This window comes from Tursiops truncatus, chromosome 19 (assembly GCF_011762595.2).
Source record: "Tursiops truncatus isolate mTurTru1 chromosome 19, mTurTru1.mat.Y, whole genome shotgun sequence".
Taxonomy (NCBI): domain Eukaryota; kingdom Metazoa; phylum Chordata; class Mammalia; order Artiodactyla; family Delphinidae; genus Tursiops; species Tursiops truncatus.
In genome coordinates, this window is record NC_047052.1 from 18,337,011 (window position 1) to 18,352,218 (window position 15,208).

General features: G+C 38.4%; 1 protein-coding gene across 7 annotated transcripts in view; it reads right to left on the reverse strand.

Moving 5' to 3' along the window:
- The window catches only part of NFATC3 (nuclear factor of activated T cells 3), a 139,653-nt gene that overhangs the window by 28,655 nt on the left and 95,790 nt on the right, over positions 1-15,208 (reverse strand). For all 7 annotated transcript variants that reach the window (XR_004523199.2, XR_004523198.2, XM_033844119.2 and 4 more), the window contains 3 exons: positions 11,271-11,326; positions 9,825-9,951; positions 1,755-2,756 (listed from right to left, as the gene is read on the reverse strand). Coding sequence is in view for 5 of the 7 variants with exons in the window: in XM_033844119.2 (XP_033700010.1) it covers positions 1,755-2,756; positions 9,825-9,951; positions 11,271-11,326 (1,185 nt within the window). In the remaining 2 variants the exon portion in view is untranslated. The remainder of the gene's footprint in view (positions 1-1,754; positions 2,757-9,824; positions 9,952-11,270; positions 11,327-15,208) is intronic.

Genomic DNA, 15,208 nt, shown 5'->3' on the forward strand with positions numbered 1-15,208 from the left:
GTGACAGATCAGATGCTGTTGTGAACATATATTCGTGCAGTGAAATTCTGCACATGCATTCCTAGAGAATGTTCCACTATTCTCTAGGAATTAAAAAAGCTTGGGGGATCCCCTTTAGTGCTGTGTTCTAACCACCACGGCCTGCTGTTGCTGGGGGGCAGCTGTAGTACTGCAAGAAAAAGACTAGACTGAAAAGACCTGCCTCCAGTCTCAGCTCTGCTACTTACCAGTTATGTGATCTTCAGAAAGTCTGATTCTCTAAATATAGCTATCTAGAGAATCAGTAAGAGTTAAATTAGATAACAATGCTATGCAAATTGTGGGTTTTGCTTGTTTACAGCTATACCTTCTGTCTATACACAAATGACCTGGCATATCCCCTTGTGGCTTTGAAAGCCGTCCTCCACTATGCCATCTGCCCTCCAGCCACAGAAAATCATGCTTTCCCAGACATAGCTCTATGTTTCTGCTTCTGTTGTCTGGTTTTCCCTTTGATTCTCATTTACTGATACTACACTTGTTCTTAGCCAAAAGGATAAGAAGTGATTGATCCTTATTTACTGAAAAATATATTCATCCTCCAAGACTGGCTTAAAAGTCATCTCCTCAAGGAAGCCTCTCTGAATCCTTCTAATAGAATCTTTCACATCTCTTTGCTGATCTCCCAATGTGCTTCTTTTATATCTTGGTTGTAAGTGACTAAGACCTACTGCATCATTGTATCCTCATATACTCATCTGACAGTAAAGCCCTGGTGCCAGGTCGGGGCTAGGGTGGGGGCTCCCACATTTTATCATTTTATATACCTTCCTTTTCCCTTATGTTTGGAATTTAAAACCAGCTTTGCAACTAAGTAGTAAATAGTCTCTCCAGATGTATAAAGGAGATGGCTGACCTAGAGTTACTTTTCTACAGATTAATACAGAATCAGAGAGAGAATTAAAATTCTGTGTCCATGTTTCAAATTTTTCATATTGTACAACACTTACACAGGTAGCTTTCACTGAATTCCTATTTCGACAAAATTTCACTACCATATAAATGACAAAGCCAAGAATAAACTCTAAAATTATTACCTGAAAATCCTACCTTGGGGGAATTTTCAATTATTAAAATAATTAATTTCCAGAGTTTGCTGTCCAATTTATGATTTCATAAAAACAGAGGTCTACATACCAACTTGCTACATTTACATAAATAGCTTCTTTTTATCATGGTGCCAACAGCTGTACCAGCAGCAGCAAACCAGTCCGGTCTTGTACCATCACCACTATCTGACTCAGCAAGCTGGCAGGGCCACAGAGAAGCAGGTTCTTTACTTGTGTGAGTCTCCTCAAGGACAAGAACTCTATCCTCATACCTTTCTAGTATTCCTAGCATTTAACTCTGTGCCTTGCAAAGGTTTAATGAATTAACACTTATGAATTCCATTCTCTAGACACTGTGACCTCACTGTATGTTCTGAAAGGAAAAATGCTCAATAAAAGCTCACATCTTCAGTTCCATCACAAATAGGTGGTAGGTTATTACTCAAGGTCTCACCCTTCCCAACAGATATAAGTGGTAAAATAGACTTTAAAGCATATATGTTCATGTCTATCTTCCAAGTCATATATCAACATATTTCTAGTAAAAACAACTTATTAAAAAGCCCAACCATATGCCAATAAACAATCCACGGTAACTTTTTCATGACTCTTAAGGGAAGGAAGTTCCTGGATCTTCACTGCTTCAAAGCATAAAGATGAACTTACCATCATCTAAAGTGATGTCCTGAAGACCAATTGTAGAAAAGTTAGGTTCCTGCTCTTCAGGTTCAGGTTTAATGTTCACAGTTGCCTCATCAGGTGGAAATGAAGCTGGATCGCACAAACTGTGACATAATAAGGACGAAGGTGCAGAAAGACCTCCCTGGCCTGTACTTTGTGCTTGAGTTGAGTGCTGTCCAGAATGCATTCTGGTGGCTAGAGACTGTGATGAGGCAGTTCCTGAGCTAGGAGACTGGTAAGGCATAGGCTGTAGCTGAGGAGATGGTGGCCCAGAAAGTGGTGAACTGGCCAAGGGATGAGAGGTTGCTTGGGAAGCTGTTGTAGCAGTCCCTGAATGTGCAGGACCATACGTAATGGGTTGTAACTGAGGGGAAGGCTGACCTGTAACCTGATCGGCCACTGGAGAAGAAAGAGATCTTTGTCCTGTGTTTGAACAACAGTATCCCATTGACTGCAGATGAGGCAAGGTCTGCACAGAATGAGGTGTGTGGGCTAAGAGATGTCCTGTTGAGCCTGAATTTGAAGAATGAAAAGGTATGGATGATGGTGGCTGACAGCTAAGATTTATTAAATTAGGAAGAGCTGCATCCTGCTGAAACAAAACTGGATCAAATTCTTGACTAGAGGCAGCATTAACAGGAAGACAAGTTGGTCCATTGAATACGACATTAGTTTGCATAGGCTGATAGGAAGACCCTACAGGAGGTGTTGGTGCGACTTGAAAAGGCTGGTGCACAACTGAAGAAGGTATCATATGCTGTTCTTTACCAGCACTCTCATCCCTACACTGCAACTGTGGCAGATGGGTTGAGGTTACCATGGATGCATATGTTAGCTGGATGGGACAAACCAAGCTTCTCTGTGCAGACAGTACACTGTCATGTAGGTGTCCTGTATCTGAAGAAGGCCTCTGGGTCTGGACAGGATGAGGCAATGATGGAACTGAAGACAAATCAATCTCTTCTCTGTGTTCTTGCTTCATCAAAACTGAAAAGAAAGTTATTAATGCAAATGTTATTACATAATACATAAAATAATTATGAAAGGCCTTCATTCTAGGCTACACAACTGTAGTGCACACACAAGCCAGGGGTTGAAAACTCAAATGCCTTCAGGGAAGACAGATAATATAAAATATGTGAAACCAGTAAATAGAAGACAACACGGAGTGGTTCTTGCTTCAAAAGTATTCAAGTTAAAAAAAAAGAAAAAAACCAATACTGCATAGATCTCTATGAAGTGATATTGGAAAGATCTCTAAGACACATTGTTAAGTAAAAAAAAAAGTCAATTGCAGAACATGTGTATATGTCACAATTCGCGAAAAATATTGTGTATGTATATATACACACGCATATACACATGTACACGTTTTTGCTTATATATGTGTGGATATCTCTGGAAAGATGCACAAGAAACTGATAACTGTTGTGTTTATTGCTGGGAAGGGAAACTAGGTGAATAGGGGATAGGAGCATGAGGAAGATTTACTTTTTACTGTCTAAGTTTTGGGGCCTTTTGAATGTTTTCCACCATGTATATATATTACTTATTTAAAAATAAATAATTTTTTAAAAACCCCAAGATCATTATGAGGTAGGGATTATTATTATCCCTGCCTTATAGATGAGTGAGTATACTGAAGAGGAGATTAAAGACACTAAGATCTCACAGCAGCTAAGTGGTATCATAAGGACTTGAACACAGGTTTTTCTGCCTCCAAAGTCCATGCTTTTATTCACTGCAGTATACTGTATTACCAACGGAAATTCTATTTCACCATTCCACCAAGCAAGCAGAGGTTACAAATACCAATCATCATCCTTTATGACATTAGAAAAGTAGCAGATCCATGAATTAGTTTGAGTCTACTTGATGAAAGGACTGCTTAAAGTAGGAATCAATGCATTTTGCTTATTTTATTTAATATGCATATCAAAACAGAAAAGAGCCGTTAATTTACTGTGCGTCTAAACAACTGATGTCATTGTTTCTCTTGGCAAGCACTTCAGTCCATTTTTCTAAAAATTATCTACTTTAGCCTCCTATTGAAGTGCTATAATACATTTAAAAATAATTTTCCTAAATTCACATCTCATTGTTCCTTCCAAGTTTGTACTAAAAATTAACATAATTAAAATTTTCATGATCTTCACAAAATATAAGAAACTCCATTTTATGTCAAAGGAAAATAATGAGACCCAAAGCAAGGTCAAATCTCATCTGTCCATTTATTAAACCTTTGCCAAGTACAAGTCTCTTCACATAAGCATGGTCTCAATCTGAGAAAATGAAGGTAAGAATTAAGATAGCCCTGATGGTATATTTTACTGTAGAAGAGGTAATTAATGGAGCAGTTGTTTGGGGTGCATTTGAGTTCTGCACTTTGCTCTGGCTTCCTAGAAGAACAGGATAGGTTCATTATCCATCTGCTTTAGCCTCTAAATCTGGCAACTGGTGAGCCCACCTCTAACAATGAGACAACAACCCTAAGGACTGAGAGAAAGGTATATCACCAATCTTGTTGCTTCTGCCACAATGCTCATGTTCTTGACCCAGACCTCCATCCAGTTTCTGATTCTTGCTCAGGTATTTCAAGTATGGTTCACCGTGTCTATTGGCTCCTGACCTCTCTAATGTCTTTTTTTTTTCGTTTTTTTTTTTTCCCCCTAATGTCTTGATGCACTTACTTTTCTTCTGACTTTGGCAGCAATAGAACTTTGTCCTTGGACTACTGGATTTTTTTGTCTTCTACTTCAGCTCCTACTCTGGTCTTAAGAAAACTACAGTGAATCCTATATCCAGAGTCATATTTCTACATAAGGAAGGAGAATATCCAAGAAAGCCTACTCTCATCCCTTAATCCTGAATGGAACAGGTGGGGCCCTTGGTTACATAAGTGGTTGGTTATCATGCACTAAAAAGGAGACAGAGGGACTGAAAACTACAGCATAACATCCATCTTTTTTGCATGATCCAATCCTTATTTCTATGTTCCTGACTGACATCTGGGTAGCCAGACTGAGAATTCTGCTCTACTAAATCGAATGCATTTCCATTCTGCCAAATCAAGTATCACTCTTTTTGTCTATAAGAGATTCAGACTCCAACCTGACCAAACCATAAGAAGTCCTCACTGCTGGTCTATGGTAATTTACTCTTGTTTGGAGGGAAATACAGTTAAACAGATCTTATAATACCTACAATGAGATTAGTTTTAGAAACAGAGTAACTCTACCTTTTGTATTATACATGCTAATTCTCAAACTTAGAATGTTGATGAACAGAGGCATCCAGAAAAAAAAAAAAAAATCAACTGGTCTAGTGGTTTTCAAACCATGAGAAGCCTCACACTCTTCTTGAAGTGGTGGATGTAGAAGAACAGGATGTAAAGAGAAAGAGCTCTGGATTTCCTTTTCCAGTGCAAAGAGAGCACCCAAGCTGGCTTTCATCCTTTTTCATATACTGGCTTTTTGCATAAGATTTTATTTGAAGAATAAACAACCTAAGCAATATGAAAACCACTGCTTTAGTATTATACCCTCATTTTATAGAGGTTAATCAGTAGGTACAGTCTGTGGCAGAGCTGAGATCTGATCTCCTGACTGTAAGGCATGCTTTTTCTCCCAATCAAAACAACCACAATACAAAAGTCAGTTTGTCCAGTCAACTATTTGGAACACAGAATATACCCTTCCACAGGCAAAATATTATACATAAGAGTTTGGCTCTAATGCTGCTCTGAAAAATCCCCATGATGCCAAAAACCAGAGCTCATATGGTACCCCCAAGTACAAATAACTTCTGCTGGGCTTCAGAGGGAGACACATTTCCTCTAGGGTGGGGGTAGAGTCTCCCACATTGGAAGTTCTGAAGCTAGAAGCTGGGCAGAAGTTCAGACAGCACCACTAAGGAAGGGCTGTGTGCTCTATTACCATCTGTGGTAAGGGTAATTTGTGAATCATACACATATGCCGCTGTCTTCATTCTACAAAGTAAATGGATTGTGGGACAAATAATACTAAACACAATCCCTAATTTTAAAAAAAATTTTTTTAAATCAGCCACTTGCAGCTAATGATTATTCCTCCATTGGATATTGATATTGGTCAGATCCCTATTGCTAGGGGGTTGCCAAAAAGGAAACAAATTAACAAATCCTTTAATAAAAAACATGCAACTTACAAATATCTAAAACTTTTATAAAATTTAAAAAGGAATTATTGCCCCAACATAAACAAATGGCTAAAATCTCTAATATAAAGAATTCATAAAATTAAAAAGACAAACACAATAATTCTAAAATAACAAAGGGTCATACAGTAGAATACTAAAAAGCTATCAAAATTCTGTTAAACTCTATCTGCTGATAAGGAAAAATAAAAATGTTCAGGTTACAAAATTAGTATATATAATATAGCATGGTCCCATTTCTATTTTTCTTTTTCTTTTTTTTTTTTTTTTGCGGTACACAGGCCTCTCACTGTTGTGGCCTCTCCCGTTGCGGAGCACAGGCTCCAGATGCGCAGGCTCAGCGGCCATGGCTCACAGGCCCAGCCACTCCACGGCATGTGGGATCCTCCCGTACTGGGGCACGAACCCGTGTCCCCTGCGTCGGCAGGCGGACTCTCAACCACTGCGCCACCAGGGAAGCCCCCATTTCTATTTTTAAAAGGATGTATCTATATATGGATCAAAAGGATCTAAAAGGAGATAATGACAGTGGAAGAGAATATGGATGTTTTAAAAAAATTTTTTCAACTTGTCTTTTAAAAAACTTCAGTTATGTATTTGCCTTTGTAAAAACTTTATTCAAAATTTCACTTCAGAAAAAAAGTGAAAAAAGCCAAATGTTACAGACAAAAGGCAGTAATCAACCAGAATAAGGACTGTCCAAACACTCCTGTGTGTCCACTCTTCCTTCATTAGTGTGTGCCACCTGATTTGTATTCTGTCAACCATAAAGCCAGTTATGACAGCTCCAGTCCAATCCAATATCTCCCTGCACTCTGGAGTCCCATTGATTTCCATTCTTACATGTAATGCCCTCTAGGACTCTGCCTTTATATTGTCCTCTCAATTCAAGAGCTGATAATGTAAAGGCATTATATTTGCTCCTTTCTGTTTGCCTATTACCACCACTATGACGGTAGTAATCAACACCTCTAACATGTTGACCCTATTGTTTTTTTACCCCAATTCTAGAAGCTCTCTCCTTTCTTATTCAAGTTAGATTCTATAGTTCCTTATCTCAAAAGAATTTTCTAACATTCTTGGACCCTGTTGTCTTTAGTAACTCTCACCCTGGAAGAGCTCTACTATCCATATTTTACCACCTGCCCTGAAGAATCTGAGTGCTGCTTAAGAAAGTTACATAGCAGAGCTAATTAGTATCCATAAATTAACCAATATCAACATCAAAGGTGCCCTTTGATCATGCCTAGAATCCTATTACATGTCTGTGGTAACTTACTTTTCCCTCTTTAAAACAACTTTTTCAAACTTCTCCACACTGTTAAACTGCCAAATCACCGACATTCCCCTCTCTCTGCTCACAATAGGAGACTTCAGGTCATTCTTTACAGAAACAAAATTGAAGCTATCATATGGAAACTCCCTAAACTCTCCATTACTAAATCTGTAAACCTTCCTAATGTATATCCATCTTGTTCATCTCCTTTACCTTCCCTCTTGTTCCTTCTCCCATTTAAGGTCCATTCCAACTTGCATATTTTAAATCCTATCCTCTCCCAACCTTCCCAGAAACCTGATATTCTTTATCATCACTGATGCTCTCTCCTCTGTATACTCAAAATACTCTAGCTGTCTGAATCACCTTTTTAACCTTCTTGGGCCTCTCCCATATAAATCTCACCCTCCACAGTTAGTAAGTTGAGAAAAGACTAAACTGGTCAATGACATCTTTTAAAGTGACAGAAGAAATATGGGAAAAATTATTTTTGAATTACAAATCTGATCACGTCACCTCCCTATTAAAACTCACTTCTTACAACTCTTTTAATACTCTATGATCCAACCAACCATAAGGACTTTGCATATGCTACTGCCTTTATGTGGAATGTTCTCCCACACTTTATCTAACAATAATTAACAATATAGACTGTACAGCCACACTGCCTGGATTAAAATCTCACCTCTGCCTTTATTAGCTGTGTGATCTCAGTTCACTCACTTGCCAAATGGGAAGGGCAACACTACCTACCTTATAGGGTTATGGGAGGATAAATGAGTTACTATGTATAAACTGCTGAGAATAGCACCCAGCACACACTAAATGCTTTATATGTTTACTAAATAAATGAATAAACAGATGTAGTCTAGGATACGTTATGAGCTCAGACTCTGGAACCAGACTGCCTATGTATGATGTTTGGCTCTAGGAGACCTTGGGCACATTACTTAGCCACTCAGTCTCCTCATTTGTAAAATAAGACAATAACCTATCCCATAGGTTTGTTTTTTTTGTTTGTTTTTTTGCGGTACGCGGGCCTCTCACTGTTGTGGCCTCTCCCGTTGTGGAGCACAAGCTCCGGATGCGCAGGCTCAGCGGCCATGGCTCACGGGCCCAGCTGCTCTGCGGCATGTGGGATCTTCCCGGACCGGGGCACAAACCCGCGTCCCCTGCATCGGCAGGCGGACTCTCAACCACTGCGCCAACAGGGAAGCCCCGCATAGGTTTATTAAGAGGATTAAATGAATACAGAAAGGTCTTAGAACAGTACTAAAACAGAGTAAATGTTACATAATTATAAACTATTACTATTACTTTCCAGTTCTCAACTCCTCATAGAAGTCTTTTCACAACCAGTTAGCCTAGACAAGGGTCCCTCTGTTATTTTCACCCACAGCACTGTTTCCCTTTCCTTAACATTCCTTATTTCTGTTTCTAATTACAAATTTGTAAGTAATTTATTTATTTAGAGGTTTATTAGCTTCTATTTGTTCCACTAGATTATAAGCTCCATGAGAGAAGCTAAGAGAGGTTTTACCCAACTAGTGTGCACCCTTAAACACTTATTGAATTAATGAGTAAATGAAATGGCTAATCAAAATCTTTTGTTTTCAAAGGTTTATATTCTATTTGAAAATTATCTGAAATATTTTATTACCAAGTAATATATTAACAAGATCAAGTAATAATAATTTTCAGATTCTGGAATATAAGTGGCCTTCAGAGGCTCTAAATGAAATACAGCCAGGCTTTAAAGAATATGATGACAAATGAATGACTAATAACCAATACCCTCTCAAATTCATGTGTTTGTTCTTTTCATTTACTATAAACCATTTAAAAGTTTTTACAACAAGTTTTGAAGAATAAGGTTCACTATGATTTTTTTATCATTATATGTTCTGGTGACAAATGCAGCACCTAACACAGAGAAGACCTCTATAAATGTCTGTTCTCTAAGTATGTAAACATCAGCGTGAATTACTGCATATAATATTCATGTGTCACAATCCAGATCTGGAAAATTACAGTACTAGAACTGCTGCAGAAAAAGGTGTGAAAGCCTCCTTTGTTATGGTGTCTCTATAAAATCAGGAATTCTGCCATCAATGTTATATTCCCACAAAGTCAATATATGCTACAGTTGCTGCTTGCCAAATGAAAATTTAATGAGACATTTTCCGTTTTGATTGGGAATGGTTGAGATGAAGACACTATGAAACAGGCACACTGCCTTTCTGCAGTGCTAAGGGCACTGGAAGGGCACAAGGGAAGTTCACACATATTCATAAACACCTACTATTCCAACAGTGCTGGTGATTTTTGATAACTCCTGAAAAACAGACTTCAAATCTATTGATACAATCTTTTAATTTCCTTATAATAAGTGACTACAAAATAACAATTTCTATCAGATCTAATATTTAAAGTCAATACAAACTTTACAGATTAAGCATGCATTGGGATTTTTATTGATTATAAGGACCCTACCTTTAAACACTCTAATACAGGATTCATTGAATAACTTTTTATTCATTATGAAAGAAAGCTCTATAGTAAACCATCACAACAACTCCTCGTACCTGGTGTGTAAGTAAAACGTTGAGACTGGCTTTTTTTCCTCTTGCCATTGCAAAGATAAAAGTGCACCTGCACTGCAGCTGTAACTGCTGGGTTATGATATGGAGGAACTTCAAGGACAATGTGAGCCTAAGGAGCATGGAAAGCAAGATTGTGTTACACTCAGAACTAAAAATGAAATGCACCTGCTAAACTCAACACGTCTCATGAGTCTTAACTATTCAGGCTCGTTATGCGAATAAACTGGTATATAAGTCATCTGGAGATTTACTCTATGGATACTTCAGTCTTAACAGAGAAAAGCTCTTTCAAGTAAACCATTAAGGGAGAAATTGCTTTTCACTCACCCACTTGGGTTTCTAGTTGTAGCAGAAATCAAAAGTCTTACATATTATACAGCCAGATATTTTGCTGTAATAAATATTATGTATTACTATACATCTTAAGTGGAAGTCTGTTCTCATTTTTAATCAAGTTTAATAGTTCCCAAGTTGTGTTACAGTTTAGATTTCTTATCTTAAATTTTTTTTTGGGGGGGGGGGCCTCACTGTGCAGCTTGCAAGATATCTCAGTTCCCCAACCAGGGATTGAGCCTGGTCCATGGCAGGGAAAGCACCGAATCCTAATCACTAGACCACCAGGGAACTCCCTTATCTTAAACTTTATATTCAAAATGTTCTAAACTGGCAATACACAAAATCTGCATCTATATTAAGAATAATTTTACATATGCAGGGTGAAAACTTTTAGCCCCAAATCAACTGCAATCCTTTTTTTTTAATCTTTCGGCCGCGCCGCACAGCATGTAGGGATCTCAGTTCCCCGACCAGCGACTGAACCCACTCCCCCTGCATTGGCAGCGTAGAGTCTTAACCACTGGACCACCAGGGAAGTCCTCAACTGCAATCCTTAATCTAACTTCTCTAGGTCTTTGGAGAGCACTGTAGGAAGTGGTACTATCTAGCCCAGAAAAAATTCTGTCTTCATTCCAACCAGGATGAAGGGACCACAACTTTCAGTGCTGATTCCTGGAAGGCTTAATGTGAAGGAGTTGGAAGTAGTGTATTAAATACACAACCCCCCGAGGGCTTGTCCTCCTCCTATTTTTTGCCCACTGTATAAGTTCTTCACTGAATTTGTTTGATCTCTTCACTGAATTCAGAGAAATAAATCAATAACTTCAGTATAAGAACCTTCTAATAATCTTTCATTTCTAATTTCTCCTTTCCTATACACAAAATTGGGGAAGAAAGACACCCAACTGTTTATCTTTCTTAAACTTTAATTTTAGTACCAGGAAAGTATCTATCTCACATCCAAACTTCTAAAAATTCTAATTTACTTTTCCATTACTCAACAGGTAAGATTCCTCATCTATACCATAAAGCAGCATTATCCAATTTTCTCATTAAGTTTCTTACATATTTCTAAAGAAGTAAACTTCTTACCCCTTGACATTTTTCTTTGATTATTTTCCCTTCTACTTCCCACTGAGGTCGTCCATCTATTGACAGAAACAATTTACAGTTAAAAGGAATTCAAGTCAAAAAGCATACAAAATCTAATGTATTTAGTATCACAAATTTATTGGCAAAAGGAATCTTTATCTCGCTGACTTCCATTATGAAAATAAAATGTGTACCCATGGGGAAAAAATGTGGAGAAAGATCTTGGGCTGCCCAAGTTCACAGGGCCCAGAGAGTTTATTCTACTAAGTGATGTTTGAAAATCTTCTGAAAACACCTCTATCAAGTGGTGGTCACCTTCTGCTTGTATGCCTTAAGTAATGGGAAACTCACTCCCTAACCAAGTAACCCATTTCATCTTTGGAATAGTAACTGCTGCTAGAAAATTGCATCTATCTTCATGATAGACGACATCTGTCTCCTACTAGTATCCAACCCTGGTCTAAGCACTATTCCTTATAGCCATCACCCCAAAATCTTGAGCATTTCTGTGAGACAATACGTCAGATGTTTAAAAGCAGCTCTGTTTGCCTGTGTCTCCTTTTCTGCTGGCTAGTACCCCCAGTTCTGCATTTATCCCTTAAACAATATTTTAGCCTTCCTGGTTACTCTTCTTTGAATTTTCCTCCAGTGTGATCGTCTCCCTCCAAATGCACCAGGCTCAGGACTGAGTAGAAAAGGTGAGAAATGATCCAGAAATTATAGAGTGTGACTGAGGCTCTTGCCAAATTCTGTGGCGATGCTGTGTCTCTGTTAATAAAAGTTTTCTGGAGCAGCTACACCATGCTGACTCATATACTTAGTGTGTGGCCAGCAGTGTCCCTCTGTCTGCCACATTTCCTAATGCCAAGCTCAAGTTCCCACACTGTGTATTTATGCAGCTGGCTTTTTTTTTTAACCCCCAACCCTTGTTACGTTAATTTCCCCCTACTAGACTTCATTTTCTAGGATTGCTTGGCTCGTCAAGATCTTCTTAGATACTGATGGTCTTATGAACTATTTCCTAGGCTTTCCAGATTTGTGTCACCTAAAGATCTGGCCAGCACATTTTCTGTCTCTTCATCCCAAGTGAATTATTTACCTGGGGAAAGCCCCACCTGCTACTAGAGCTCTCACTCCAGCATTCTTTTTATGTCATGGGCATTTACCCAGTGACTAACCCATACAAGTATCTTCACAGCTAGCATGACTTCATCTGGTCTGTGAAAATATCAGAAGACTCAATGAAACGCTGTCTAGATTGTGACTATCACCTTCCAGTCCAATATAGCTAAGAGCTACCCTTGTGCACAAGAAATACTACAGACAAATGCTCAGAACTACAGCTCAGTTCAGCAATCATCTGCTGGGTCCCAACATGCCAAGCACTTTGGGTTGCTGAGATAATGGAGATAGGATACCCTGCCTTCAGTTTGTGGATGAAAGGTAAATATAAACAGTTCATTATAATGAAATGTGGTGGTTACAATAACTAATAAAGGTGCATTCTGGATGTACTAAGAGCACAGAGGTCAGGGTCCTTAACCTAGCCTTGGCTACTGTAAATACTGCTGCAATGAACACAGGGGTGTATATGTTTTTTCCAAGTTAAGTGTTTCTGTTTTTTTCAGATAAATACCCAGAAGTGTACCACTAGATCATATGGTAGTTCTACTTTTAATTTTTTGAGGAACCTCCAAAATATTTTTTTGTAGTGATTGCACCAGTTTACATTCCCACAAACAGTATGCAACGATTCCCTTTTCTCCACATCCTTGCCAACACTTGTTTTTTTCTAGTCTTTTTAATAACAGCCATTCTAAGAGGTGGGAGGTGGTATCTCTCTATGGTTTTGACTTGCATTGCACTGATGATTAACAATGTAGAGCGTCTTTTCATATCTGTTGCCCATCTGTGATCTTCTTTGGAAAAAAATGTCTATTGGGATCTTCTGCCCATTTCTTAATTGGGATTGCTTGCTTTTTTGCTATTGAGCTATATGAGCTCTTTATATGCTTTGGATAGTAGCCCCTTATCAGATATATGACTTGTAAATATTTTCTCTCATTCAGTAGGTTGCCTTTTCATTTTGTTGATGGTTTCCTTTGTTGTACAGACGCTTTTTAGTTTGATGTAGTCCCTCTTGTTTATTTTTGCTTTTGATGCTTTTGCTTTTGGTGTCAGACTCAAAAAATCATGTCAAGACCTATGCTATGGCTTACCACCTATGCATTTTTCTAGTTTTACGGTTTCAGGTTTTACATTCAAGCCTTCAATCCATTTTGAGTTAATTTTTGTGTATGGTTTAAGAGAGTGGCCCACTTTCATTCTTTTGCATGTGGCTAATTTTCCCAATACCACTTACTGAAGAAACTTGTTCTTTCCCCATCGTGTATTCTTGGCTCCTTTGTTTTATATTAATTGACCATATACATGTAGGTTTATTTCTGGGCTCTCTATTCTGTTCCATTGATCTATATGTCTGTTTTGATGCCAATACCATACTAATTTAATTACTATAGCTTTGTAATATAGTTTGAAATCAGGGAGTGTGATGTCTCCAGCTTTGCTCTTCTTTCGCCAGATTACTCTGGCTATTTGGGGTCTTCTACAGTTCCACAGAAATTTTAGGATTGTTCTATTTCTATGAAAAATTCCATTGGAACTTTGATAGGGATTGCACTGAATCTGTAGATTGCTTTGGGTAATATGGACATTTTCACAATATTAATTCTTCTAATCCATGAGCACAGAATATCTTTCCATTTATTTGTGTCTTCTTCAATTTCTTTCATTAACATCTTGTAGTTTCTGATACATAGGTCTTTCACCTTCTTGGTTAAATTTATTCCTAGGTATTTTATTCTTTTTGATGCAATTGTAAATGATATTTTCTTAATTTCTCTTCCTGATAGTACATTATTATATAGATATACAACATATTTTTGTATATTTGTTTTATATCCTGCAACTTAACTGAATTTATTAGTTTTAACAGTTTTTTTGACAGAGATTTATGGCTTCCTATATATAATACCACATCATCTGCAAACAGTGACAGTTTTACTTCTTCCTTTCCAGTTGGAATACCTTTTATTTCTTTTTCTTGCCTAACTTTTCTGGCTAGAACTTCCTATACTATGTTGAATAAAAGTGGCAAGAGTGGGCATCCTTGTCTTCCTGATCTTAAGAGGAAAAGCTTTCAGCTTTTCACCATTAAGATATTAGCTATGGGCTGGTCACATATGGCCTCTATTATGTTAAGGTACATGCCTTCTACAACCTTTTTGTTGACAGCTTTTTAAGGTTTTTTTTTTTAATACATTTATTTATTTTATTTATTTATTTTTGGTGTGTTGGGTCTTCGTTGCTGCACGTGGACTTTCTCTAGTTGAGGTGAGCAGGGGCTACTCTTCGTTGAGGTGCACTGTCTTCTCACTGTGGTGGCTTCTCTTGTTGCGGAGCATGGGCTCTAGGTTCGTGGGCTTCAGTAGTTGCAGCATGAAGGCTTAGTTGCTCCGCGGCATGTGGGATCTTCCCGGACCAGGGATTGAACCCGTGTCCCCTGCATTGGCAGGCGGATTCTCAACCACTGCACCACCAAGGAAGCCCAACAGTTTTCTTTTTTTTTTTTTCGGTACACGGGCCTCTCACTGTTGTGGCCTCTCCCGTTGGCTCCGGACGTGCAGGCTCAGCAGCCATGGCTCATGGGCCCAGCCGCTCCGCAGCATGTGGGATCCTCCCAGACCAGGGCACGAACCCGCGTCCCCCGCGTCGGCAGGCGGACTCCCAACCACTGCGCCACCAGGGAAGCCCCCAACAGTTTTTTAATCATAAATGGATGATGAATTTTCTCAAATGCTTTTTTTAATCATGATAATGTGGTGTATCACACTGACTGATTTGTGAATGTTAAACCATCCGTCTATCTCTGGAATAAA